This window comes from Lathamus discolor, chromosome 2 (assembly GCF_037157495.1).
Source record: "Lathamus discolor isolate bLatDis1 chromosome 2, bLatDis1.hap1, whole genome shotgun sequence".
In the NCBI taxonomy this organism is placed as follows: Eukaryota; Metazoa; Chordata; class Aves; order Psittaciformes; family Psittacidae; genus Lathamus; species Lathamus discolor.
The window spans coordinates 3,132,098-3,159,432 of NC_088885.1; the positions used below are offsets into that span (position 1 = coordinate 3,132,098).

Sequence of the window (27,335 nt, forward strand, 5' to 3'; positions counted from 1 at the left end):
TGTTGTCTTAACCTCTTAAGTGTCACAGATTTTATTCACGCATAAACAGTAAACTTCCTATGACATGTCCTGGATTTTAGAGTTCATGAGCAGCCAGTGAGTGAGAAGCAATGAAAATGCTGCACTGCTGCTTTTCCATTTAAGTGCAAATAATGTCAACAGACCGCAGGAATAAGCTCCAGCAATGGGGAAATGGCATCAGAGAAATGTCTCCCTGCATGTTCAGACCTTAAGCTGGGGAAAAGTCAGAAGCAGTATTAGCATTAATTAGACTTCCAACAACCTGCACAAACTCCCAAGTTGGTACCATCTTGTTAAATCAGAGCACTTTTATTGTCAGAGCAGGAACAACAAAAAAACCCAGGAAAGCAATTATGGCTTTACATCAAGTCTATTTAATAATTGTCTGTTAAAACATGTGCCCACGTCACAAAACACTTTAAAAAACCCCAGGTATTTTAAAATGTATGTACAATAATGCAAAAATATGCCTAAATATGTATCTAATGCAAAAAAATAAACCATTTAATAACATCTCCTTTCAAATGTCCCCTTGCTCTTCAACACCTTAAAACCAAAAAAGCAAAGAGCTTAGTAAACAAACCAGAGTTAAACACAAATGAACAGACAAAAGCAGTGCAAAGACACGGAAGAACGGAGAGGCATCCAATTCAGCTTCCCATTCCCCTGGATTACACCACAGCTGTGGTGCCGCTTGTCCTATGCCAGTTTAGTTTTAGTTATAAAAAGACAGCCTGGTGTTCAAGCTCTAAGAGGCTGCTTGTGGCACTCATTTTCCATATGAGCAAACCCAAGTTAATGATAATCCAACTGAGCACCTTTTAAACCCCCTTAAACAGGGGTGAATTTCATCCTAGGTAAATATTTAATGTCCTGTGTACTCCTGCCAAGCACAGAGATCCTGTCCAACAAACAATACAGACTAAAGTCTGCCTGGACAACTGTGGTTGGAGAGAGCCTTCCGCTGTTTCACAGTTAAGTGGGTAGTCATCTCTTCTTTCTGCGTTCCCCAGGAACTGCAAAGGCGGCTCTGGTCTTACAATTTCAGTTAAGTCCAACATCTTGTATGTGTAACACTGCAATTTCACAGGTAATTGGGCTCCTAAGTATTTCGGAAGACTAGGTCTGAATGTCTGAGTTAAATGAGACACTTCAGTTGCAAGAGAAAATGCTGATCCAGTTCTTATTTGGAAGCGTTCAGGTGATTGATGTATATCCTTTATCTTGCTAGAGTTAACTGCCCTCAGAGTACAGCTGGCTGTATGTGCAGTACAGCTCTTGTTTGCAAAAGCAATCTGAGGAAGTTTCAGTATTGCTTCCTATAGGAAAGGTGGCAGGAATCAAAGTGCTATTTAAGAAAAACTGCTTATAAGGCACTGGTGCAGCAAGGTTTGTGACGACCATGGTTTTATGATTCCTATTTTCCAGCTGTTCCAAAGTAAGTCTATTAAATCAACCATAAATAGCAATAATAATAACAATAATAATAAAAAAACAACATTAGAAAAGTTCCAAACCAATCAACTTGGTATTGAAACTTAATTTATGACAGTCCCATTTCAGTGCACACATTAGCTCCTGCATGGTTTTTTAAGCTCATTGTTGGCTCATGCTCATCCTATATACAAAAGTCCCCCCCCCTCAAAGTAATGATGGGCTGAATATCTTCTACAAACAAGATATTTTTGGAGGACATCATATAATTACACATTAAACCGACAGAAGATGGACAGGAATACGGGAACATATATTTGCTTGCTCACTGTACATATCTATTTAAAGCTTTAAAATAATAAGAATATACATAAAATATATACTTAATTCACAAAGTAAACCAGCCCTTGACATCTGCTATTTTGCAGGGCTATGCATTTCTTCTATTACAATTCCACACATCTCTGGAACTATCTCTGTGCCAGCTCCTCTTCATAGGCAATGAGCAGTTCAAGGTAAATTAACTCTTCATGTATATGTAACAGGAGCAGCAAAAGCTCAGCCTCTAGTCATCACTGTCACTCCCAGACTCACTCAACTGCAAGTCATTTCCTATGGAAAACAAAACCCATCAAAACACAACAAGTTAGTAGGTGTTAATTCACATTTCATGGCAATCAAACCAACGAACAGTCACATTTACACGGGAAGATTGAAATAATCTGATAAATGAACACAAACATCATCTGTCATTTAATGGAACTCCATGCCCAAGAACATTTAGAACTTCATGGGGCCAATACACAGTCGGATCCAGGCCAGATGGAGTGTCCTTGGCTCCACAGCCACCAAAGCTGCTCTCTGGTAGAACAGCACTCCCCATGCTATTCCACATGCATTGCACAACCTCCACCAGACAAACTCCTGTATATGGAATTGCTGGGACAAGGCATTGGGGAATTCCCTGGCTTTCTCAGCCCTTTTAAAATAGAAGTTTTGTTTTGTTTTGTTTTAAGACCATTTGGGTAGCCAAGGCATGGCCCCCCCATGTCAATAAACCAAAAGGAATGTTAAAGCCATCACAGCTCAAGGCTATTGGCTGAACTAAGCTGACACATGCTGTGATGGGGAGGGCCCTCCCTCCGAAGTGCAAAGAGAGCTCAGACAAAAGGCAGCCAGGATATGGACCAAACCTACAGCCTCAGACCTTGTTATGCAGAACGCTTGTGATTTGATGAGGCAGAGGGGATAAAAGGAGGCAGAATCATGTTTGTGTTCTGGTAACTACACCTGGCTCTTCCAGCATTCTCCCACTGCCCTGCCCCAAACAGCTGCTAAGCAGCTATGCAATGGCTATGCCCTGTATTTCTTCATCTCCTCTTCTATTAAACAACAACTTGGTTCCATCTACATATGTAGATGGTGGTCACCAGTGATTTGAATGCTCAAGGACATATTAATCCTTGGCAAAAGGATCTGAAATCCAAAGACAAATATCATCGCCTGAAAAAAGGAGCAAAACCCTTGTTTTGTGCAGCTCCCAAATTCTCCTGGAGTCAGAGGCTTCTTGACATTCAATAACCTCGGCAGTATTGTTGTCACGGCCCAGGAGAAGCAGGGAAGAGGCAGCTCACAACCAGAAACAGAGAAATGGGAGTGTCCTTGTGACTTTGTTGAACTTTGGATTTCACTTAGATATTCATTGCTGACAGGAAGACCAACAGGCCTCTCCAGTTTTCCAGCAGGCCTTTGCAGTATTGCCTGTATAATAGACTTGTCTTCTTGAAGCTGGAAACCCTACATTTATCTGTACTTAAGCTCCACCAGTTTCCTATGTATGGGTGCCAAGAGACATATGCAAACATGCCTCAGGAGGAATTCAGAGCTATTTATGATAGTTAAGTTCTAGTTTCTTGTAAATACAGTATTTTAACTCCACTACATTAAAATCTACCTGATCCAGCTTAAGGAAAGAGCAATAGAGATGTATACCATCTCCCCTGAGAGAGTCTCATGGGACAAAACTATGTTTTAAAAATGTTTTTTACACTTTTTAAAGGATGGAGGTGAGTTTGTAGTGATTGAGTGCTTGCAAACACCACAGATGTAATATTTTAACCAAATACATGTGACTTTAAATTTCCCTTCAAAATGTGGTATGGAAATTTGTCAGACCAACACAGGCGGAATAAAGTAAACACTTGGGCAAAGCAATGCAGCTAATAATGAAGACCACAGAGACTGTGCATTTATGACAACAGGACAGCGTTGTGCCATTCATGATTCTTTACAGACCTTTGACATTTGTGCCAATTCCACTATTTATGTCTAATCTGTGGTTTCACATCAAAGTAATTCCCATTCTCTGGTGCGCCAGATCCTCCCACTCATTCCTCCTGGATGCCCGAATCAAGGCTCAGCATGGTCAGTGGGGGCCATTGCACTGATGCCCACAGACTTGAGACCAAACTGAAGCCATCTCCACACCTTCAGACAGGTCTTGGCCCTCTGTCCAGTAAAGCTGCCCACATATTTCAGCCAGCACAACTCCCTGGGATTCCTATTTGGCAAACTGCACTTCATGGAGTTAGCCTAACATGCTAAGAAAATGAGTGCTCTCAAGCAGCTTCCCACAGTAATAAGACAGAAGCCTCTACTTACTGAGTGTGTTCATGAGCTGATTACTTCCTTGTGACCTGCTGGTGCCATTAGCAATAGCATTCCTGTTGTTATATTGCTGGTGTGGTGGCTGGGAAGGGGAAACATGTGCTGGCTCTTCCCCCTCACTGCTGGAGCTTTCATCTTCACTCCCAGCTGAGCTTTCTGAATCTGATGAGCTGCTTCCACTGCTGCTGCTCATCTGCTCTATAATTTCAACTTCTGCCCTCAGCTCTGAAATAAAGGAACATTCATCGGTTGAAACCATAAATAGGGCCCCACAGAATTCTGGCAAATGCAATAGTTTTGTCAAGTATAATCTATCACATCAAAATATCTCGCATGAAGAGGAGGGAGGAAAAACAGAATTCCCAAAACTCTTTTACTTAGTTGTTGTAGCTGAATTTAAAGAAGCAACAGCACAGCTCAGGATCAAAAAACCTTCACTTCCACTATTATTATTTATATACTTTACACTCCTGAAAGCACCTCCATGTACTTATGTACATGTACTATGTATGCTCTACATACATAGTAAGTACATTTTTTGATTAAGTTTTACAGGCCAACAGCCAGCCCATTTTTAAAAAGCATTTAAAAGTGGAAGAATCCAATTGTTAGCTATCAGTGACGTTTAAGCTTCTGGAAAACACAAAAAAGCTGGTAGGGATGGACACAGGCACATAATCACAACAGATACTTTCCTGACTTCAGATATGCATGAAACCGCTCCAGCGCAAAGTCACACGCCTCATTTTAAACAAACTTCAGAAGCAGATGGATGACATCAGATAACATTGCAGTGGGGCAATGAGAATATTCCCATGTTAGGGAGTGGCAATAATACCTTAACCTGCTATAGAGCTTAGAACTAGTCAGAGAAATACAGAGACTACTCTGAAACTGGGAAGGCAGTCAAGTCAGACACACCCCACCGCACAGTTTCCAGTGCAAAGAAACATTGGAATACCATGACAGCACCGTGACAGCTGCATCAGCAATAGCTAGTTTTGGCTGAACGGCTGCTTACTAAACAGCTGTTAAGATAAGTCACCCCAAATCATACCATATTGTTAAATTCTGTAATAATTTTAAGTGGCCTAAACACTATTAGAGGACAATTCTTGTGTGCCCACCTTAAGTCAAGCATCTAATGACTCAGTTCACCCAGGTAGGTTTCCATTAGAGAACACATATGTTAAGCATAAGATGTGGAACCCTCAAAATATAGGCATTGTTGTGCTAGTAGTTCTACACCCATAGAGTTAAAATTCTGCACTTGTCTTGGAGAAGTCACAGGCTAAAGGGACAAGAACGGAAGAAGAGAAAGATGAGCTATTATCATCTCTACCTGACAAATGGAGAACTGATGCCAGGAGGAATTCACCTTAGGTCAGATGTGTCTCAAAGCAAGATGAACTCCAGCTCCTCAGCCTGGCACATCTTTCTTGTGTATGGCATAGCCAGATCACATAAAATGAGTCTTTCTTTTATGTAAAAATGGCACAGTTTTAATTCTTCTTATCTCCTGCCCCTGCAGGACTAAGTTTGAGCAAGTAGAACTCTTTCCTTTTTTAATAAGGCACATTTTCCTTGAACTGCTTAAATTATAGAGTAACAGCTAAATTTTCAGCCTCCACGTTATCTGCTGGAGAGAGTTTCTCTAGTTCAGCAAGCATTGGTTTGAGAAATTAAGTTTTCTTTTGCCAGTTTTAAACCCACTATTTTTCAATTTCAAAGTTCTGAGCTCAATTTCAAATGCTGCAGTTACACTGAAGCAGAGGCAAGGAAGGCATATTGAAAGGGAACGACCATATGACTAGCTCCAGCTGGGTATTAAGGATAGTGGGGTTGTTCCTCCAAATTTCTTCCTAAATCTAGATCCCTGGCTAGTCTGCCTGTACTCTGTACTTTACTTGTATGCCACGTTAAACTTATTCTTTCATCGTGAAGACATAGTTAAGAGACCATTGGAAGAGGAAGGAAGAATATATGATCAGGCCAGCAGAAGGTATTACTTTGTACTGCCATGTCTTTTTCCCTTATTCCCTCCCAACATAGTGTTGCAGGCTTTAAAAACCCATTTCATGACTTGACTCCTCAAGAGGCAAATGAGCACTTGTAAGTCACTGTTCTCAGACTACCCATATCGAGGACTTTGAATTCAAATGTTCCCAGTGTTCAAGGCTAAGAAATTATAGAGGAAAGCTTAAAAAGGTAAACTGGAATAAGGGTTCTTTCACTTCAAAATGTCCAGATTTAAAGTTATTTTCCCTAGCTTAATGACGTAAAATTTCCACATGCTTCTAGTGATGGAGTTGTTAGCTGTAAGTTATAGTGATATTAATAATACATTATTAGAAATATCCTGGATTATAGCAAGCACTATCACATACAGACCACAGTTCCTATTGCAGAAATATTTGGTAAACAAGTCTAATAAAGGACAAATGTCTGAGAAGTAATGCTTATAGAGTTAGTCTGTGGCTGAAATGGAGGGCTGTTGGCACATGGGCTGAGAACATAACAGCCCAGAAAGCAGCATATACAATAATGGGAAGAAGGTGAAGCAATCTAAGAGCCATTGAGGGTGAAAGGGAACAGATGCAACAAGAAATGCATTCCAGAGAACTAGGGAAAAAAAATCTAAACAAGAAGTTCGAACTCAATACAGTAGGCAAAAAGATAACTGAAGGAATAAAGCGATGGTCTGATGAATGGGAAAGGAAGATTAGCCTGGCTAATTTTAAACAGAGCTAGAGATTACTGTCAGATTGAAAAGTGAGGGTTTTCTGCAGAAAACAGAGTCCATGAAAGAGGTTTGGTTATGAGGAGAGAAATGGAGAATGCTTTGGAAGAAGTGGTAAGGCTCACTGCTGAATACAGGCAGGGAAAGCAAAACAGCACCAGGGTCACAACCTGCAAGGACTGGGAAGGTAAGGGTGTTATCAGTGACTAGTCACTGGTGGAAACTCGGTCCAAGCCCATCTTCAAGACAGCCTGTAAGGCAAAAGCTGTCAGCTTCCCCTCAGGTCTCTCTTGTCTCTTAATTCCTTAAGCCCAGAATTCTAAATATGTTGTCTGTGTGGATGAGAAAAAGTCATGATTTTCACTAATGTTATGGTGGCTGCTGCATCACTAAAAATCTGCTAGGCAGAACTCCAGCAGGATCACTAAGGAAGTCTGTTCAAAACCCTCTTGTGTCACTCTTATTAAAGATGGTGGGTATGCCAATGATGACATCAAAGCTCTACAGAAGAACTACGTCTGATTTTGCTTTTTCCTATTTGCCTGTTATACTTAGAGCAGTTATAGGTAACTGAAGCCCTGGCTAAACATTTCCTTGCAGTGCCTCCAATTAAAATAGTTGTGTGTGTGTATGTGTACATATGTGCTAAGGTGAACAACAAGAGTCAGGCTTTTCCTAGATCTTTCCTAGACTGACACTGTTAGGGGAACCTTAGCTTTTGCACATTTCATGCTACAGCTGCAGGATTTCTTTGAAGGAAACAAAAGGGCTTACTGTTTTATACTGGTAGTCAATGCTGGTTTTAGAGTAAAAAAATCAAGGTCAGAAATCATTACACAAACAGAACTGCCTTTCTCAATAGAATGTCTTCTGTATATATTCAGTATCAAATGCCCTAATTTATTTCCATAATCATTTCTAAGTGTTCTTACTACTTAAGAACCAATAACAGGTTCTCGATTCCAATAGGCTCTGCCGAATTTTTAACTAAAGCTCTAACCTTGGGCTGCAAGAACGCCAAGGACTTTTGGAAATAAAGTCATTCAGCTTTAGGGAGGATAAGGTTGGATGCCTACAGCAGAAAGCTTACTGTTAATAATGGTATGCAAAGTGGAGAGAAATCAGCTTAATACTGGTTCTTTGTGCATGTGGAAATGGCAGCTAGAACAGGCAGTATTTTACACTGAGGTGCAAAAAGTTTGATTGAGATGTCCTTGAGAGACAACACAGTGCTAGGGCATAATCCCTACCAACTACAGCTGCATTTAGTAGACAAGATCTGCTCCGACTTTTAAGCACTGAATTTACAGTCCCCAAACCCAAAAATGTTTCTGTGGGTTTTATTTTCCCCTTTTTTTTTTTTCTTCAGACCACTAGAAAATGGTCATTGTAGAACAGATGTGACACCAGACAAATGTGTTACCTTTCTCCTTACCTATTACACAGAAAAGAAAAATGGCAATGCACTAAGGGAACTGTAGCTAACACTCTCAGATGGTGATTCTGTCTGCTGACCAGCGTCCAGGTATTGATAATACTACTGCTGTGAAAGAGTGAGATCAGTCAGCACTTATGCAAACACACAGATAGCTTAGCAGTAAAAATGTCACGCAGTGATTACCATGAATTGAAAAAAATACCCTGTTAAGTAATTAACACAGTCTGGGCAATTAATATAGGCTAAGTCTAGAGCAAAAAAATAGCTATATGGGACAGAGGGAAAAAGAGAGACCCAGACAAAACGCAGCAAACCTAGAACCAAGTACAAATTGAAATTTAACCTCTCCCTCATTCTGACTGTGTAATTCACAGCAAAATCAGGTATCACACCAGTATGAAAGGAAGGACATGGGCAAAGCGGGCCCGGCCCACAGCAAAACACTGAGACAAAGTGTTGCTGGGGCATGAGACAGCATTGAGCCAGTCATCTCTTCAAGGTACGTTAACAGAAGTAAAGCAACTATATGGCAGATGTGATCAAAGCTGCAGAGGAGTGAGTGGCTGTGGTAAAGGGGAAGCTGCAGGGTTCTTCACTCTCTCATCCCTCCCCTATTAGCATTATTTGGCATGCCACAAGCTCCAGGTCTTGTGATGGGAACACAGCTACCCAGCCCTTCCATCCCACTGACAAATGGCTCCAAACTTACTCAGTGTAGGAATAACTTTCGTCCAAGTTACTTGACTGCATAGCTAGGTCTTGGCTCTAGTTGTTGTGGCCTAAGACACCCATTCAACTCGTCTAGCACTCAGCTACAGGTTTCTGAATTTACGCTTATTTTGTCTTCTTTTAAGAACAGAGGAATAGCCTGCAAGAGAGAAAATTATCCAGAAAGAGGAAGTTCTCTCATGCCAGAGAAGACTGCAGTACAAATATTTGTGCTGGCAGAATAGTATAAATAATTCACTAAGATGCCTTAAAATGAGATATAAAGATGACAAACCAGCTGTCAAGTAACATCTTCTAATCCCTGAACATTCTAATGTTCTTATAAATAGCACAGTTACAGTTTTTATTATAAAGAAGAAAAACAAAACCAACCAAAACTCAGGAAACTACAAACCCTTCTTTACCTCTCTTAATGTCATCCAGCTGAGGCTCAGGTGAGGGATTATCTTTCAAAGGAGAAGTCTTAGGTCCAGCTGCTGGCTTGGCTGGGGCTCTGAACTGCGAAGGAAGCTGAGATGCTCGGGCAGACTGTTGCTCTATTCGGGCTTGGATCTTGCTGCTACCTTCCACTCTGAAAAAGCAACCAGAGACATTCAATGGTACTATGTGACTATATTCGGCTTTTTCAATATCCTTGAATTAATTCATCATCTGTACAAATCTGTTTTGTAAAAATAAACAGTGAATTACAGCTTTCTGTATGCAACACTTGCTTTCAGTGACAAATAAGCATACACAGCTACACTGCAGCTCTTACAAAATGAATTTTCAAATCCAGATGTGGTTCAGCGGTGCCAAATTTGCTGCTCTAAGAACAATGAAGACTTTAATTTCATAGGCTCATAGAACGGTTTGAGTTGGAAGGGACCTTAAAGATGATCTAGTAAATTAGTATTTTTATTTTATCTAGTAATCTGTATCTAGTAATTTAGCAATTAGTATTTGTATTTTTTTAAAAAGAATAAGTAATCATAGTAATTTAAAGTAAGTACATCGTGAAATAGATCCACTCATAACAAAAACCCTGCTTAAAATCGCAGCAAAAGAAACAATTTTCTTACTTGCAATTAAATCATCTCAGACTGAACTCTCTTAGAGGTCAATCTGACTAGAACACTCGTTCTTGCTGCTAAATACAGCATGTAAGCATTTAATTCCTGGTTTTCATTCATTTGCTATTATCACTTAAAGATAGTTTAAGCTGTTCCTTAGTGGGAAATAGTCTCCACAATAACGCTATGCCTAGCTGTTCATTTCAAATCAAGCGTCTCTTCCTCCTACTGAATCAGCGATGTGATTGATATTGTTGGACAGTCAATATCCTTGGCAGAAAACCAAACCAGAACAGAACAAAACCTACTTATTCAGGTCCTTCTACAGCAAACCATATTGAGATTAAGGCGTGTGGTGTAGTTTATCACATAACACCAAAGGTTTTTGGGGCATGGCTTTATGTAGTGTAGCAGAGAAGCAGCTTATGTGGATATTAGAACTTGGTTTTGGTTCTAGGAGGGTTCCAGCTCAGCAGTGTGACACTTCTGTGCCTTTAAGCTAATCCTACTGAGAAACAAGTTGAACTAGGCCATGTGGAACTTCTGGGATTTCACCTAAACTGCTTCTGGTATCTGAACTAGCACATTTAGCACTAACTCAGGTATCTCTGTGCTTCACTGAAGTGTAGATACAACTTCAAAAACTAAGCGCAGACACACTTTTTCATTCATCACTGAAATGCAGCTATTAGATACCACATTTACAAGAGAAGTGAGGATTTGGGAATACACTCATTGCATCAACTGAAACGTAAAAGATTGTTTCCGGTATCAATTATGCTCTTGGAACTACAAAAGCTTTTATGTAGAACAAGTGCAATTACTCTCCCATTAATGTCATCAGGATGTTGACACTAAAAACTCTGCTCCCACAGTGTCACCAGGTCGTTAAAGATCAAAGTAGCCATGACAAAAAAGACACTTCTGGTCTGAGAAGTGAATGACTTTGCAAAGAACTCCTCCTCGAAACAGGGATCCCCAATTTTTCACTAACTTGCTTCTGCTTGAGAAAAGTGGAAATATTTTCACCTCACCAGAGCCAAAACTCAGGGGATCCAAACACTCCACTAAGCCTAAGCCCTCCTGCACTTCTTTGTGCCGTTCTGACTTAAGCTTCACCGGGACAAAGTCCAGCAGAACTTCAACTGGGAATTCACATCTCATCTGTGATGTGCTCATATCCACTGAACAAAACGAATGCCACATGGATCAGTTTTCACATCACTCATTCAGGAGTGCTACAGTCCATTTACCTCGAAATCAGGGTGCCCTTGGCTAACTTTCAGCCAACTGCTAATGAGCTGCAACTTGCATTTCTAGTAGTTTTAGCAGCCAAAAGGTTTACATTGCAATAAAGGCGTGGGCTTTTCAAAATGCAAAACTTGTAGAATTATTTGAGAGCTTTTCTTCCCAAGACAATTGAATAATTGCTTTCCCTTTAGATTTCAGTAGCCTGTGGTCCAGTGACACTGAAAGAACATAATCCAGAGACTTCAGGTACTTGCTGAGCAGCAAGACTATGAAAAATCTTCCAGCTACACACTTCATAGTGTTTGTCCAGCGAAGAAAGAATAGTGGGTCAGAGCAGATTTCTGGCCTTAGCAATTCTTCTAGGCAAAATCTCATTAGTATTATTTCTACAGGCCCTGTCCCCTCCATCTTCTTTTCCCCTGCTCAGCTGGAGGCTTTAGATTGTGTTCCACTTTATATATCACTGATCCAAAACAGAGATGAGAGTTTCACCTTCCCTAAGAGATCATGGCTCCCACAGGAAGCTGTAGGGAACAAACCTGGAAAGTTCAGCAATCCTTTTGACAGCCTAATATTTCTATTGTCTTTTTCAGCTAACTAGAGATTCCTGAAACACATCCCATCCTTCAGCCAGCTTCCAAAGCTTCAAATCATGGGAAGTGTTTGATTGCAAGCTATAATTATGTCCTTTCAGCACTGGAGAATTTACAAATACTTTACTCTTGAATTTACACTCCTATTCACATTTTTAGGCAAGATAAATTGACATGTAAAGCCCGTAAGGTTTAGTAATTAAACTTCACTACAAAACAAAAGAAAACGGGGTTCTGGTTCAAAAGACAGTCTGAAAAAGAAACTTCAGCAAAAATTAATCCTATCAAGAGCCCTGTACCCAGGTTTACCTTGTTTTCTTGACTTGAATGCTGCTATTAAGTTTTTCCAGCACATATTCCCCAGAGTCATGGTTGATAATAAGCACACAGTCCTTCTGATATGGCCTTTTATTTCCTCTAAACACAGTCATCGGTGGAGTTGAACTCTGGTATCAAAGAAAGAGCACACATTTGTTTGGTTATATTCCTCTATCCAAAAGTTTATATTCATTTATCTTAGTGATTATATGTGTTGTTCTGACCAAGAGGTTAAGCACTTAGCTCCTACGGAAAATGTTCATTCATGAAATGGGAAAAATAGTTATATGCAGTAGATGAGATGTTTCCTTACAGCAATAATACGTCTTTCATCATTTTAAGTGTCTCTGCAGTGAAACAACATGTTCTTCATGGTTGCCATTATTTACAGTTATCATTCCCGAAATGATCACTGAATTTGCATAGCTGGCCCTGACAAGTGTCATAAATCTTCTTGACATTTCTTCTCTGTAAATCTTGGGTTTGGCTAAGAAATAAAGCTCTAATTATTCGTGTAGCAGAACTGTTTCCTAAAGAAACATGTGGTCAATTGAAAAAGAATTTAAACTGCTTTGTATTTTTAAAAAAGGTAGTGTTATCATAGTGGCTGGCTTACAAGCAACTGTCACTATGTAAGAACAGCTGTCATCTTCAAAGTCAGATTAACATGGAGATGCCATGCAGTTATGCTGAAATGTCTTCTCAAAAGCAAATGGGGTATTTTGACACCTTCCAGAAAGTCCCCAAGTCCACACAATGCTGCATAGAGCCATAAAAGTCTAATGGCTTAGACTGAGAAGCAATAAAGATAAACTCATGTGGTGGTGCACGCTGGTTAACTGATACTGCTGAGATGATGCTCAGCTGTACTGCATCCATGCACAGGCTGGCTCATACAATTGGTTCCGGGCTTACAGGCACAGAATCCATGGCCTATTTACACACAGCAGCATAGACACAGATATCACTATGTCAGAAAAGGACGTATTACTCAAAGGGGATATAGAGAAAAATGTTCTCAGTTGTGAAATTTGCTCAGACTCCTCTGTAATGTACAGCTACTGTAGAAAAGGAATTTAGAAAGAAAATGTTTGTTCATGTGCACATTTGCACATGCTGTAGGAAAGCAACCAAAATTGAGGAGAAAAGTTAAAAACATACTCTTCTATGGATTTTTTCTGAGTAGCAAAAATGAATAATCATATTTTAACCGCTCAGAATGCAATTCCTTCATGCTGCTAAAAATAGATTTATGTTTGAATTTAAAATGGGTTTAGAACCGTGAGGGTGGAAAATCTGAATTCCCAACAAAGATACAGTACGAGATAGAGACATGATTCAGAAAATATGTCTCAAGAAAGTCATGTCTTCAAAGTCATGTTACATTTTTAGCAATCCTGCATTTAAGAGAAGAAAGCCACATTTCTGAGAATAAAAAAGCAAACTGAAAGTCAAATCCTGCTTGCTGTTGACAACTAAATCAGGAGATGTATAACGCACAAATTTAACGAAAATTGATCAAAATTTGCTGCTATCACTCTGATACCCAGAAGCCTCCTACCTCAGCAAAGAATGATTCTGCCTAAAGAAATAAGCAGAAATGGAACCTTGTTTAAGCAAACTAACAGTCCATCCTTCTACATAAAATTAAGTGCTTAGGTTTTACGTTAGTACCTAAATAACACTGGCTTACAGATTTTGCTGATTACAGGAGAGAAGAAGGTGGCAGGTGAAACAGGTGACATTTAATCATTTTGTTTTGATGCTTGAAGCTTGGGGGTTTTTAAATAAACAGGAATTCTTCACTTCCCCAACAGAAACTGTTTATCAAACACTACAGGACTAAATCCACACGTATTTCAATTTCTCCAAGCAAAAAGGGACACCAAAATACCTCCACTGAGCAAATTCCTGGGGATATCCTCAGGGACCAGGCAATGTCAAAAACCAACTTAGAATCTGAATGCTATCCAGTCGTTGGGCAACTGAGAATCAAAAGCAGAATCCAAGAAATTCCGTAAATCTTGTCAGGATTAAATGATCTCAAAACTTCTCACTCTTTTCCAGTATGCTTAGTATTTTCCATCTTTCTGTCCAGAACACAGGCATCACTTTCCTTGGAACAATACACACAGAGTGACTGCATTCGCTGCAGTTAGCTGCCTAAGCCTTCAAAGCATTCAATAAGCTGCTCATACTCATGTGAAGACTAATTAAACTCAGCAGTACAGAAATTCTGAATGGGACATTACAAGCGATCTTGTTCAACACAAAAAATGAGCGAACAACCCTGTTCCAAGTCATTCCAAGGTGAATGCCTCTGCTATTAATCGTATTGTTACCTGCTCTCAAATAGCACTGCCATGCTCATCATTTTCATAGACAAAAAACAGTCTGTGACTTCCTGCAGCACTCAGAGGTGATCAGAAACGTATAAAATCAGGAGTGGTGGAAAGCAGGCTGAAGCCTCATTCAGTAAGAATTGTCACGGTACCATCACCTACCAAATAAACCCACCAACATGCTAGACTAAACAACACCAAAAGGATCTAACACGCAGCTTCCAAACTGACTGGTGCCCCCCTGCTAGCAGCAAACCCATCAATGCCTGTGGGTTCTGGTTTATTGGCTTGACACAGAGCATTAACTCCAGCTAACAAACAAATCCAGTTCAAGCATGCAAGCACTTTGTTTTGGTAAGGAAACCACTGAACCTTCAATTACAGAACAGCTGCACCTATAAACAGTTTAATCACTTGTTTTATTGCCATTTGACAATCATCCTCACACAGTAGATCTTTATGGCATAATTTCAGGAGGAAGTAGATGGGAAACCACTTCACTGCCACTCACCAGAACTGACCTCCCCTGCCTTCCACTCATAAAGCTAAAGGCGTGGAACTTTCTGTGCTATTTGTATGTCCAAAAAGCCAGCCGAATACTGGGCTGCTGCAAAAGCAGTGTGACCAGCAGGTCAAAGGCAGGGATCCTGCCCCTCTGCTCTGCACTGGTGAGGCCCCTCTTGCAGCACTGTGTACAGTTCTGGTGTCCTCAACATAAGAGGGCCATGGAGATGTTGGAGCAAGTCCAGAGGAGGCCACGAGGATGATCTGGGGCTGAAGCACCTCCCATACAAAGACAGGCTGAGAACACTGGGGCTGTTCAGCCTGGAGAAGAGAAGCTGAGTTGAGACCTCAGAGCAGCTTCCAGTGTCTGAAGGGAGCTACAAGGATGCTGGAGAGGGACTCTTCATCAGGGACTGTAGTGACAGGACAAGGGGTCATGAGTTTAAACTTAGTGCAGTTTGGATGTGAGGAAGAAGTTCTTTACTGCGAGGATGGTAAGACATGTGGGAAGTGCAGTCCGGATGTGAGGAAGAAGTTCTTTACTGTGAGGATGGTAAGACACTAGCACAGGTTGTCTAAAGAAGTGGTAAATGCTCCATTCCTGGCAGTGTTCAAGGCCAGATTGGATGGGCCTTTGAGCAACCTGGTGTAGTGGAAGGTGTCCCCACCGATTCCAGGAGGTTGGAAGTGGATGATCTTAAGGTCCTTTCCAACCCAGACCATTCTATGATTCTATGGTTTAGTAATGGGAAAAATATGCTTACAGGCATACCTGTGACTTCTGAACATCAAACCTTGACGAAAGTCCAAATTACTCTGCCTTTATTCACTAAGCCATTGCACCAAAAATGGTTAGAAACTAGGCACAGAACTTCAGCTAACAATAAAAGTCTTACAGTCACTCAAGGAAGAGTAGGAAGAAAGAAATTAAAAGTAAAGAATAGGCTGCAAACTCACAAGTATAACCCTTTATGATTCAATTGTACAGTCCTTTCCTAGGGTAACACAGTACAAGTCTGGCTGCTCAATTACTGAACCCATTTCTATTAACAAAAAATGAAAGTGAAAGTAGCATTTATATTAGACTATAGCTACAATGCAAATTTACTGGAGAGTAAGCAAAGACATATAACACACTTACTGGAATATGTGGCAGAGTGATTGTTACGTCATCTCCTTTACCCACTTGGAGGTCCCCCTCACAAGATGTATCAATTGATGCTGGCTTAAAATCATCTGAAGAGGAAAACAATTGCAATTACATTTCTTAGAGTCTTCAGAAGTGTCATCCTGCCCTGCAAAGAGTTACTGCACATTACTGGGATTACAGGGAATGCTAAAATACACGCTAGTGTTTACAGCAGGGGTGGAATAACACACCAGTATAATGTGTGTGGCTCTGTGCCCCAGTCATATGACAATACCAGATTCTGAACTTCCTCTTTAAAATGTAAATAAGGTTCTAGACCTTGTGGTAGAAGCCCAAAAGCAGACTTCTCCAAACACCAGGCTTTGAGTGACACTGAATTTTGCAGGCAAGTGTAAAACTGCACCGCCTATCTCAAAAGAGTATCAGCTTCAAGACCAAGGGCTCTGCATGGCTCTTGCCAATTCCAAACCTGAGGACTAATTTAGTGATACCAACTAATTAAGTCTTCTTGGTATTTCTGTCTATTTAACAGCTATCTTGCCTCCACACTATCTCCTCAAGGGTAGAGGAGACCTCATTTCTCACTTATAAGGGAAAAAAAAGGTGCTGATCTCACTTTAGCAGGCTCCATGCTAGTCCAAAGCCACTACAGATAGAAAGCATGACTAAGGTGAGACACTATTGGCTTTACACAAACCCTGGCTTCAACTACTTTTGCTGCATTTTAAACGCAAAACGCTTCGTCTCCCAAACAAGGCACTCTGTTTAGTGTATTTATTTGAACTAAGAACATTTTAACCTAAAAGCATTTTCTGCTCATTACTCTGTTGTGCTGATGAGCCATAAAAAAACCCTCCGAACCCCCTATCAGAACCTGTAATAGTCTGACAGAGGATTTAGACAAAGTAAAATAAGATCAGACAGATATAAGCTGGTCTGCTTTGTTTGTTTTAAGAATCAGTTTCCATCCAATTCTAGCATCTCTGGATATGGATATACGGAGGTGTAATTATATTCACAATCAAGGCTTTTAATTACTGCATTAGTTAAGGAATTAATATCTCAGAACAAATGTAAAAAATAATTGCACTATGAAAAGCACATTTGCAGAAAAAATACCCCAAACAAAAAGAAAACTAAAACCAATCAACAAAACCTAAAAACCTCAACCCAAAACCACCCATCAAACCCCATCCTGCAATAAATTCTCATTAGGAGGATGTTAACGTCTAATTGCATTTTAGTTTGACAGCACTACAAACAGAATCAGGCACACTTGACTTAACCCTCATGCCTTGACTGCCAGACCAAATCATACGTCACTTAATTTTCATCTAAGCAATCTATTTCTAGCTATTGTTTCCCACCTACTTTATGTGCAAGCTTGCCAAATAAAACAAACCAGCTGCACAAGATCGAGCGTCTTTACCATAAAGAGATCAAGAGTTTCAACAACGCAATCAGCAACTTAAGAAAGAAGTGTGATAGTGATATCAGCAAAATATAGTTACTCTAAACAAACACTTTAAAAACCATTTTCTTTTGGTTAGCACACTAGATGTATGCGCTTGGCTAATCTTCCTGGATCCAGTGTCCCTCCAAACGTACCCACAGCTCTTCTTCCAAAAGTCAGACGTTTTTAAGATGTGTTTTACAGGGATAATCCAGTTTTTCAGCACAGTATTTCATAAACATTAGGGACTGAAGCGTTTTAAGAAGGCCAAAACAAATTGAGCCTAAGAAAATCCTCTTATTGTAGTTTGTGTGAAAAAGATTATGGGAACAATATAATGCTCAGATCCCAAATAAATCAGTCCAGATTAACTAACTGCTGGAAAAAAACAAAATTATAACCAGGAAATGAAGAGATCTCACTTGAAAGTCATGGACTGAAAACACAGCACACAGAAAGGTCTTATGGAATAAAACTGCATTCTTGCAGTTGTAGTCAGAAGAGCGTTGGCTTTGCAACCCCATAAGAAACTAATTATCGAAGCACTTTCAATTCTGGAAATCCAGTGTATTTCCATCTAGATATGGCTTGGGTTCTATTCATGAACTATCAGACAACTTCATTCATTGCATAGTTTGGTTACTTTAAGATTTATAAATGGGGATTTGCTAGCATGTTAGCGCTGGATAACACTGTTCAGTGTTACATACAAACAGTTCCATGTACCAAACATTGGCCTGGTATTCTTCAGCACTGAGGAGTTATGTATAACCAGAGGGGTGAAACACACAAAACTGAAGTGCTAACCCACCAGCCAGTATTTACCATTGAGCAAAATAGCTCTGCCTCAATCACTGGCCATCTGCTTGAGTAACAGCTCAATCTAGGAAGCTGCTCTTTCAAGTCACTTTCAGGCGACTAATATCACCAAAATCCTTAGTTGTAGTATATGAACATGGGCCATGAGACTGGGCCTAGGATTATGCATCACAAAGCAAAATATCCTACTGTTAACAGTATAATTTCCCACCTTAATACAAGCTACTGCAATACAAGCTGACTTACTGTTGGTGATTTACTACTCCTTTTAAATCCTGGGTTCATTTGGAGGAAGAAAAAGCAATTTCTTCCCAAAGAATTCAAGGACAGAGAGTGAGCCGCTCTTCCGAACTATTTTCTATTGAGAAATTAAACCTACCCAGTGCTAAAGAGAACAGGGAATAATATCCCGTACCTTTTAAAACCCCCACATATTCATCCAATTATTCAGAAACTTCACAATCGCTCAAGACTCCACCTGAGGATTTATGTGCCACTTATTGGGCAGCACCGCATGTGTCTGAGGGACTTCTGCTTGCTTCCCTCATTGCAGCTGCTGGAGTTGGGGCAGCCAGGGCCAGGGCTGCTGGGATACATGTTGCCTCATCACCAAACAGCCTGCTACAGATCAGGCCGTGGGTGTTTTAGCTGTGGCCATTTGTCCTGCAGCTGCCATTTAAAATACCCATAAGGAAAACGGCAAGCCATTCTCCCCTCGTACTCCCTCACCGAGGGGACTCGCTCTGTGCTCCCTCAGCGATCCACATACACCTCACAACAAACTCGGCGAGCTGCCCGTCTGCCCCGGCCTGTCTCGCTCCCCGCCGACATCCACCTTCCCCAGCTCCGCTCGGGCACCGCTGCGGGCACACAGCAGCCGGCGGGGCACGAAGCCCCGTGGCGGCGGCGGCGAGGAGGAGCAGCGCTCGGGCAGCGACCCTCTTCGTCGTGGAGGACCGGAGGCCGAGAGGGGACGGCCTTTAACCGGTAGGAAGCAGCGGCGGGACCGTGGGGGTGAACCCTGGGGAGGATGGCGGGGTGCCGGGCAGGTACCGCTGCGGGGCTGCCCGGAGGGAAGGGGTGCGCGGAGCGGGGGTTTCAAAGCAGGGGCAGGGAGTGCGGCAGAAGGGACCGCGCCGCCGGGGCACGGGGCAGGCAGCAGGGGGACGGGGAGCGGGAGGAGAGAGCGGAGGAGGAGGTGGCTGCGGCGGGGCCCGGCAGGAGGGAGACGGGGTGGTTGGTGCTCACAGCGGATGGTGTGGAAGAAGGCCTTGGGCCGCCGCTCGAAGCTCTCGCCCAGGTGCAGCGGGTGCTCCTCTTTGTCCAGCAGCGAGTTCGCCGAGCCGTTCATGGCCCCAGTTCCGTCCCCTTCTTGCCCAACCGGTCCCTTCCTCTCCTCCGTGCGCTGCCGCCCGGTGCCCTTCCGGGAGCCGAGTGCAGCCGGGAAACTGCTCCGGGGCTGGCGGCGGCGGCGGAGACAGCGAGGTGAGGCGGGCCGCTGGGCCCACAGGGTCCCTTGGGCCGGGAAGAGCCGCTGTCCCCGCGGAGGGGACGCAGGTCCTGCAGGGGTGTTCCTGAGGGGAGAGGTGGAAGCCCGGCGCCCCACGCCCTCGGGAGGGAGGATAGGGTAGGGTAGGGGAGCGCAGGGCTGTGCTGGGGGTCCGTTCCTGACGGGGTATTCCCGGCGGAATGCGGGGTCGGACGCGGTCCCTCTGTTTCCTAGCTGTTGCCTGGAGACCGGCTTCTTGTGAGGGCAGCGGGGCTACTGTTTGTTTGCGATCTCGGGGCTGCATTAAACGCCTTGAAAACGCCCTTTAGCCTAAGCATAGGCTGTTAAAAAGGTGTTTATCATCCTGCTAACTTCCTACCTCAGCGTTTTCTGAGCGTGAAAACAGCTTGGATTGTTTTTCTCTCCAAGCTTGTCCTGTGGAGAGATACAAGCATTGACCATGCCAGACCTAGAGTGGACATTTTGCTGATTAAACTGTCATTTGGGAGATACGCTCTTCTTGAGGAGACTTTCTTTCAGGGGAACCTTTTCTCTGCAACCTTTTCCTGTTGTTTTTGAAGGAAAACGAGGGTGCCCGCTCCAGTGAAGCTGGACAAAAAATCTTGACAGTTCTTTATTTCATTTGCACACGTTTGTGTTTTATGTTTGCATCATGTAAGATTTTATTTATTTATTGCATTATAGGGTATCGGGGTTTTTTTCGCATTTCCATTTTGGCAAAAGGACACCAGTGCCCGGTCCTGGGCACTGACATACACGAGTAGCGTGTGTTGGCTACTTGGGCTCCTTGGGAGTTCCTGGGCAATGCAGTATTTAATTCACATGTACAGATCCAGGATCCGCATGTTTGTGGCAAGGCAGGGGTCTGCAGTAGTTTAACATCAGCGATAAAATTTGGGTCCTTTCCCAGCCTATGTAGAACTCTTCATTGCTCCATTTTTTGTTAACTTCTGAAAACAAACCCAGCTGTGATGGTTAAAACCGGTGTGGATCCGCAGGAGGAGGCAGTGGGTTTGCTCTCTTGTTCAAGTGACGTGGTGATTTATAAGTGCCGCTGTTGTCACCAGTGTTTTCTCACAGAGGTGAGAGCAGGACAAAAAGATGCGAACACAAATACAGTTTGTTTCATAACTGTAATGGGACTTGCAATGTTACCTGTTACTATTTTTATGAGATGTTCTAACTGGGGTTAACAAGAAACAAAGCCCTTGCTTTCCTTTTAAAGTCAGTTTTAGCGAAAAGAAGCTTAGAGCTGCACCATCTTCCTCTTGTTAAGTAGTTTTCTAGAATGCAGAGGGAAGCCCAGCAGTTTCTAAGTATCTTCTTTTGACATTAGTGGGATGTCATATGCAATTCTTAGTTTGGATGGAGGACTTCAGAAATTAATTGAAATCTGGAGACATTACAGTTCATCAGGTAGGATAGATTGTAAAATCGTAATAGGTGCACACTGTTACTATTTCTCTTCTGCTTCTAGATCCTACCAAAGTTAAGTGATGGAACCATACACTAAAGAAAGAAAATCACCCTTGGGTGTTTGACATTCATATTTGTGTGAAAGAGTCGAGCATGTTCCAAGAAAATACGTCAGACAATTGTTTAAATATAATAACAACATCTACTGAAGATGGTGCTTTCCAAAAAAGTGGCCATAGTGCAAGGATCCTCAGCCCAGAAGAAGCTGAGAAATTGGCGAAAGACCAGGTTTTAGTGTCCGAGTTCAAACAACTAAAACTAGAGAAAGAGGCACAGAAGAACTGGGATTTATTTTACAAGAGAAACAGCACCAACTTCTTCAAAGACAGACACTGGACAACAAGAGAGTTTGAAGAGTTAAAAGCCTGTCGGGAGGTGAGATCTATACACTTCCTCCTTAAAGGATGGGATTGATTGTTTCCAAATGATTTAATAATACTTAGAACAAAAGCATTAGGGTAAGACATGGTCACATGTTAAGTTTGCAGTGCCCTGTGTACTTTCTCTTAATATCAAAGATACCTCCTCAGAGTCCGATGCATCAGTTTGGTTTCAGTTTATAATTGATCCATGCTGGATACTAAGAACAAAATCTGGAATGTTGTGTGCTGAATAGACAACTTGTCTCTCTCTGATGTCACATCACAGATGCAAGTTGGTGCACTTCAGAACACTACTTTAAAGGAAAGCATCCAGAATTATAAGGTAGCTGCAAAGTACAGTTAAGGGGAATAGCCAGAGGTAGCTGGTGTTCATTATAGCTCAATGAAATGCAAGCCAGAAATGATACAACAATCTGTTCGTTGCTTAAAGGCTAGATGACTATAGAAATACGTTAATATAGTCTAAAAAGATTTGTAATTTTGCTGACATCAAGATTTCTGTTTTGCAATGTCAGATTATCAAATGGATGCCTACTTTGGTTTCTGAATCAATGGTAATTAAGATTGATTATAGCTTATAAAATGCTGATTGAGCAGTTTCTCTGCTTATATCATGAGGAAAACAAAAATTATGTGCTTTCCTTTGGATTTGTTTCTCCCCAGTTTGCAGATCAGAAACTGACCATTCTGGAAGCAGGCTGTGGGGTTGGGAACTGCTTATTTCCACTCTTAGAAGAAGATCTGAATATTTTTGCATATGCCTGTGATTTCTCTCCTAGAGCTGTTGAGTATGTGAAGGTTGGTGTGATATTTGGAACTTCCTTTAGAGCGTCTCTATAAGCTTCTGGAATTGCACATACCTGGAATGACAGACTTCTCTTGCCTTCCTTTTTGTAAAAAGGGTAGAATAGCTTGTACAAAAAAATGAAGACTGATCCATTTCAGTGGATCCCAGATGCAAGAAGCTGAATCTTTGCTGAAGACCTGTTTTTTTTAGCATCAAATTGCAGCATTATAGTAATACACGTATATTACTTGAAGGATTTGCGAAGACTATGGTTTTTGGGAAAACTACTATGTCTTTGCTGACTGTGCAGTACAAGCAAAATTTGATTGTGGTGGAAGCTTGCCCTTGATACTGTGGTGCTGTGAAAGTTACTGTTAAGGAAATTTGAAGCCTGATTAGAAATAGGTATGTTTCTACTTATTCATAGGTAGGTAGTACTCCAGTCCAAAGTTAAGTTTCCCAGCAAGACTGGTGGGGACTTCGAGCTTTTAAAGTCCTTTGGTTTATTAAGTTTGTAATCACAGGTAAATTTCAATATATCTGTTATTTGAAATCATTCTCTCGTGGTACATTTGTGACTAAGAACCACAAGACACATACTGCATGTCTCATGGGAAGGATGGGAAGAAATATGCGTAGCAAACAGGAGAGGAGAGCAGCTCCCTGAGTTGCCACAGCTGCACTGCAAAATTAGGTTGGGCTGAGCATATACCTTGGGCTTTGGATGACTTAGTGGTATCTGCCTCCACAATGCTTGCTGAAGTTCTTTCTTGTCAAGACCAGATTTCCTTTTAACCAGCAAAATCGTGGGTTAGAGCAACCCAGCTGCAGGTTATGCTACATGAGCTGTTTACGGTCTACTTGTAGCTCAAGAGCTGTACTTTGATCACTTTGTATTACTAAAATTAGTTTAATAATATTTCTGTATTGTTAAAAGAGTAGAAGCAGCAGTAAAACAGAAGTGTTAGGTTTTCTGAGTTGCCTTAGCACGTGTTCCTTCTCAAGTTCCTGAGAACAGACTATTCTACTAGTTGTAGTTTCACTGTTGTAGTAGGCAGCAAAGAATTTCTGATTGTGTTAGTCACGTGTTGGAAGTGAATGTTCTTTTGCCACCATGTTTTGTGTTGCTCTACTGACAAGTTTCTTCTTTTCTTGTCTACTGACAAGTTTACTTTTTTTGCAAGAACAAATGCTGCTCATTTTCCATGAAAGTATACTCTTTTCACTTCCCTAGAAAAATGCCTTATACAGTACGGAAAGATGTAAAGTGTTCCAGTGTGATCTTACCAAAGATGATCTTCTAAAAAATATACCAGCAGATTCTGTGGATGTTGTCACACTTATATTTGTGCTTTCTGCCATTCATCCTGACAAAATGCATCTTGTCTTGAGGAACATTTACAAGGTAAAACCAGCAGATTTTACAGCCTTTAAAGCACTTTTCCTCTTTCTAGCTTGAAAGTACAGTTTTCTTCTGAGAAAATAACCTCTCTTGTAATGGTGATCTTTAATATTATATTTAATGGATGTATTTAGTTAGTTCACCAAATATATGGGACTAAAATATGTTTTACAAGGGTTCTTTTTCCTCTCTTGGTATTGTGAATTTGTTTGGATTCTGGATGGCCTAATGTGTGCCATCAGCATGGCAAAGATATTTTGCCTGTGTTTAAAAGAGCAAAAGCTTATTCAGCTAGTCAGCACCTGAACAGATATCTTAAGCTATTTGTAGTCTACTGTTCATGAGGAAATGTATTTAAGAGTGGACAATCCAGTTTATATGCAACTTTTTTGTTGCAGAGGGAATGAATTGAGTATGTATATAACTTCTTTTATTGAATGTGTTAGGATACCTTTTCTTAGTTATATGTGTTTGTGTCTGTATATACAAGTATATATATATCTGTATATGTCTAAATCCATTTATCTTATTAAAGCATATATGTATTATGTTACAGGTATTAAAACCAGGCAAGTGTGTGTTGTTCAGAGACTATGGACTATATGATCATGCAATGCTCAGGTTTAAATCTGGCAGCAAACTTGGAGAAAACTTTTATGTTAGACAAGATGGGACAAGATCCTTTTTTTTTACTGAAGGTAAGAGATGCTGTAGAGTGCTTTGTTTTCTGTGAATCTTCTGTTTAAACTTGCTTCAGGGAGTTGCCAACATGTCCTTGGCAGTTTTGTTTACCCAGCTGAACTGTTAAATCGTGGTGTATTTCATTTGCCATCCTTTTTGGGAGGAAGAGGTTATCTAGACTGGCAGGACTTTTTGGAGCACTTTCTTGCTTAACAAGCTTTTTGTGTGTGCTTTAAGGCATTAAAGCTTTTTGTATGTGCTATAATGTGCCAAGAGAAGCAGTTTCTGACTCTGCAGAATTTCATTCGGATTTGTTACCAAAGGGAAGAAACTAGTGTTCAGTAGCAGAACTGACCATCTTCAAGAAGCAACTAAATAATTATTTTAGCATTGGTTCTGTTGTTGGTTTTTTTGCTGCAAGACTATTCCTGGTGTATAAGATGAGATCTATTGAAGAAGTTGGTGACTTCTAAAGCAGAACCATGACTACAGCACTGAGAAGCTAGTGCACAAATCCTGCTGAGATAGCCCTGACTAGCTGTGGTTACTCTGTCTTCTGTTTTCTGTTGGTTTGTTGTTTGGTTTTTTTAGTGAAGATGATGCAAAACCATTTCCATGTGATACAGTATTTAAACAGGTTTTCTTTCAGAGCTCATAATGATTTAGGAAGGAAGGGAATTATTGCAGTTTGCTGGTGGGGAATTGGAAGCACAGAGACATGAAGGAATTTGCATATAGTCTCACAATGAGTTGGACTTACAGCTCGTCTTCTAACTCCCAATTCCTCATGCTAACTTCAGTGACTTCACCCATCAATTATAGGACATTGTGTACGTAGTAAGAGCTATGTGTTTATTTCTGTGGGGCTCTTTGTTCTTTGTCTAAAGTAAAATATAGGCACTGAATAGACTGATTTGGAGTGAAGTAAATATTATTCATATTTTATGACACAAAGTGTTACCTAATTGCTCCTGATATATAAAACCCATTAACCTTGTCTGAGCTCTCTCTATTCTCTATAGGACAATGATGAAATCTAAGATAATGCTGGCTATGCAACAGCTTCACTGAAGTATTTCTAGAACTATTAAGTGATTTTTAGTTCTGTTTAAACAGTTAGCTTTTACAAAGAGAATTGATGCTAAAGGATACAAATACGAGACTGACCTAGCTATGGAATTTTAAATCACGTTTTTATAGTGCTAGAATTGTTTCTGAATGAGAAATTCCTTGCATGCTTGCTTCGGGGAAAGAATTGCGGTAGGGAGAAGAAAGAAGAAGGAAGGAGGAAAGAGAGAATTTCTCTTACATTGTTCATGTTAGCAGTTGTTTTGCTTTGGGCTGGTCTGCGACTGTCTCGTGGACCACCTCTGCTCCCATTTTTAATCATTATGATCTCATTCATCTCTCTAATTTTCATATAAATATTGCTTAATGCTTGAGAATTCTTTTGTTACTGGAAACATGACTCCCATCATTTCTGAACAGTTTGCTACCCATGCTGTTTTTCATTTGTTTAGCACTACACTGGTACACCAAGTGATTGCTGCCCGGGAGGATTTGAATAATGCTTATTTATTAATGTGCCTTGTCTCAGATAACACTGAACTTCTTCCATGAGAAAAACAATTCCACTCTTCCACTGTTGGAAATATTATTATATTTGTAGAGGAAAGCATGGTTGTAATTTTGTGTTATGGAATATATGCAATTTCCTCACAATGAGATTTGAATAGATCCACAATTAAGTGCTGTTTGCTTATATTTCATCGATGTGGGTCCTCCACTTTACATGAGCAAAACTGGCTGTTTACAGCCAGTGCATGTGGCTTCATGTGTCTTGGGTTGTTACAAGCCTGCACTACCACCACTTTTGCAAGCTGTTTTGCTTGGGTTGATGTTTCTAGAGGAGATCTGTATTGATTTTTACTCAGCAGTCTGCCTGCATAGAACAGCTTGAAGTCTGAAGGCCTGTCTGATTTTCATGCTGTAACACATAAGAACATATGCTTGTGTTAATGCTGACAAATATCTTAAAAATAGCTTAAACATAATATTTCATCTTATTCTTTTAAATTCTTTTCCAGAGTTCTTGTCTGAGCTTTTCAAAGCTGAGGGATATGAGCAAGTGGTCAATGAATACGTGCAACGAGAAACTATCAATAGGAAAGAAGACTTGCGTGTTCCAAGGGTTTTTCTTCAAAGCAAATTCCAAAAGCCTTTCGATCAGACAAGCTCTTGCTGATTAGCAACAGCATTGCTTGTTTGAAATGGAAGCTGGCACATAGATTTTCCTTGCGTGTGCTCATCTTTCTGGTAAGCCAGAAATGACTGCATCAAATACCTCTTGTTGGTTTACGTCCTCAGATACGAAATACGAATGCTATTTCTAATTCAAATCTAAGATGGTTTAGTGATGCAGACAACCCGTTCAGTATCTGTATTCCTGCTTCTGAAGTAAATCCTGTGCAGCACTGGCAGAGGATCAGGTAGAGCACACTAAATATGATTAATTTTAAGCACTAGTTTACATGAGTTATTATAATTGTTATTTCCATTTTTATTAAAAATATTTTTAAAACAAG

The 27,335-nt window shown here is 40.9% G+C and overlaps 2 protein-coding genes across 3 annotated transcripts; one reads left to right on the forward strand and one right to left on the reverse strand.

The window, feature by feature from the left end:
• Positions 1 to 311: 311 nt before the first annotated feature.
• EAF1 (ELL associated factor 1) lies at positions 312 to 19,920 on the reverse strand. The gene is made up of 6 exons (XM_065665471.1): positions 19,760 to 19,920; positions 16,231 to 16,325; positions 12,235 to 12,371; positions 9,434 to 9,600; positions 4,117 to 4,347; positions 312 to 2,067 (listed from the first exon to the last, which is right to left on the reverse strand). The coding sequence occupies exons 1-6, from the start codon at positions 19,860 to 19,862 to the stop codon at positions 2,021 to 2,023; spliced, it is 780 nt and encodes a 259-aa protein (XP_065521543.1). The 5' UTR covers positions 19,863 to 19,920; the 3' UTR covers positions 312 to 2,020.
• On the forward strand, positions 19,119 to 27,335 carry METTL6 (methyltransferase 6, tRNA N3-cytidine). 2 transcript variants are annotated; one of them, XM_065665470.1, is made up of 6 exons: positions 19,119 to 19,498; positions 21,499 to 21,872; positions 22,544 to 22,678; positions 23,902 to 24,072; positions 24,626 to 24,767; positions 26,838 to 27,335. In XM_065665470.1, exons 2-6 carry the CDS (start codon positions 21,591 to 21,593, stop codon positions 26,993 to 26,995), a joined length of 888 nt encoding a protein of 295 aa, XP_065521542.1. In that variant the 5' UTR covers positions 19,119 to 19,498; positions 21,499 to 21,590; the 3' UTR covers positions 26,996 to 27,335. The 2 variants fall into 2 exon arrangements, with proteins under 2 accessions (XP_065521542.1, XP_065521541.1); XM_065665469.1 differs by lacking the exon at positions 19,119 to 19,498 and adding an exon at positions 19,901 to 19,996.

Coding starts and splice junctions, on each gene's coding strand:
- EAF1 (XM_065665471.1), bottom strand. CDS start 19,862: ATGAACGGCTCGGCGAACTCGCTGCTGGACAAAGAGGAGCACCCGCTG. Junction 12,372..16,230: donor TCACTCTGCCACATATTCCA/GTAAGTGTGTTA, acceptor CTTTGATACCAG/AGTTCAACTCCACCGATGAC. Junction 9,601..12,234: donor ATTCAAGTCAAGAAAACAAG/GTAAACCTGGGT, acceptor TTGCTTTTTCAG/AGTGGAAGGTAGCAGCAAGA.
- METTL6 (XM_065665470.1), top strand. CDS start 21,591: ATGTTCCAAGAAAATACGTCAGACAATTGTTTAAATATAATAACAACA. Junction 21,873..22,543: donor AGTTAAAAGCCTGTCGGGAG/GTGAGATCTATA, acceptor GTTTCTCCCCAG/TTTGCAGATCAGAAACTGAC. Junction 22,679..23,901: donor GAGCTGTTGAGTATGTGAAG/GTTGGTGTGATA, acceptor TCACTTCCCTAG/AAAAATGCCTTATACAGTAC.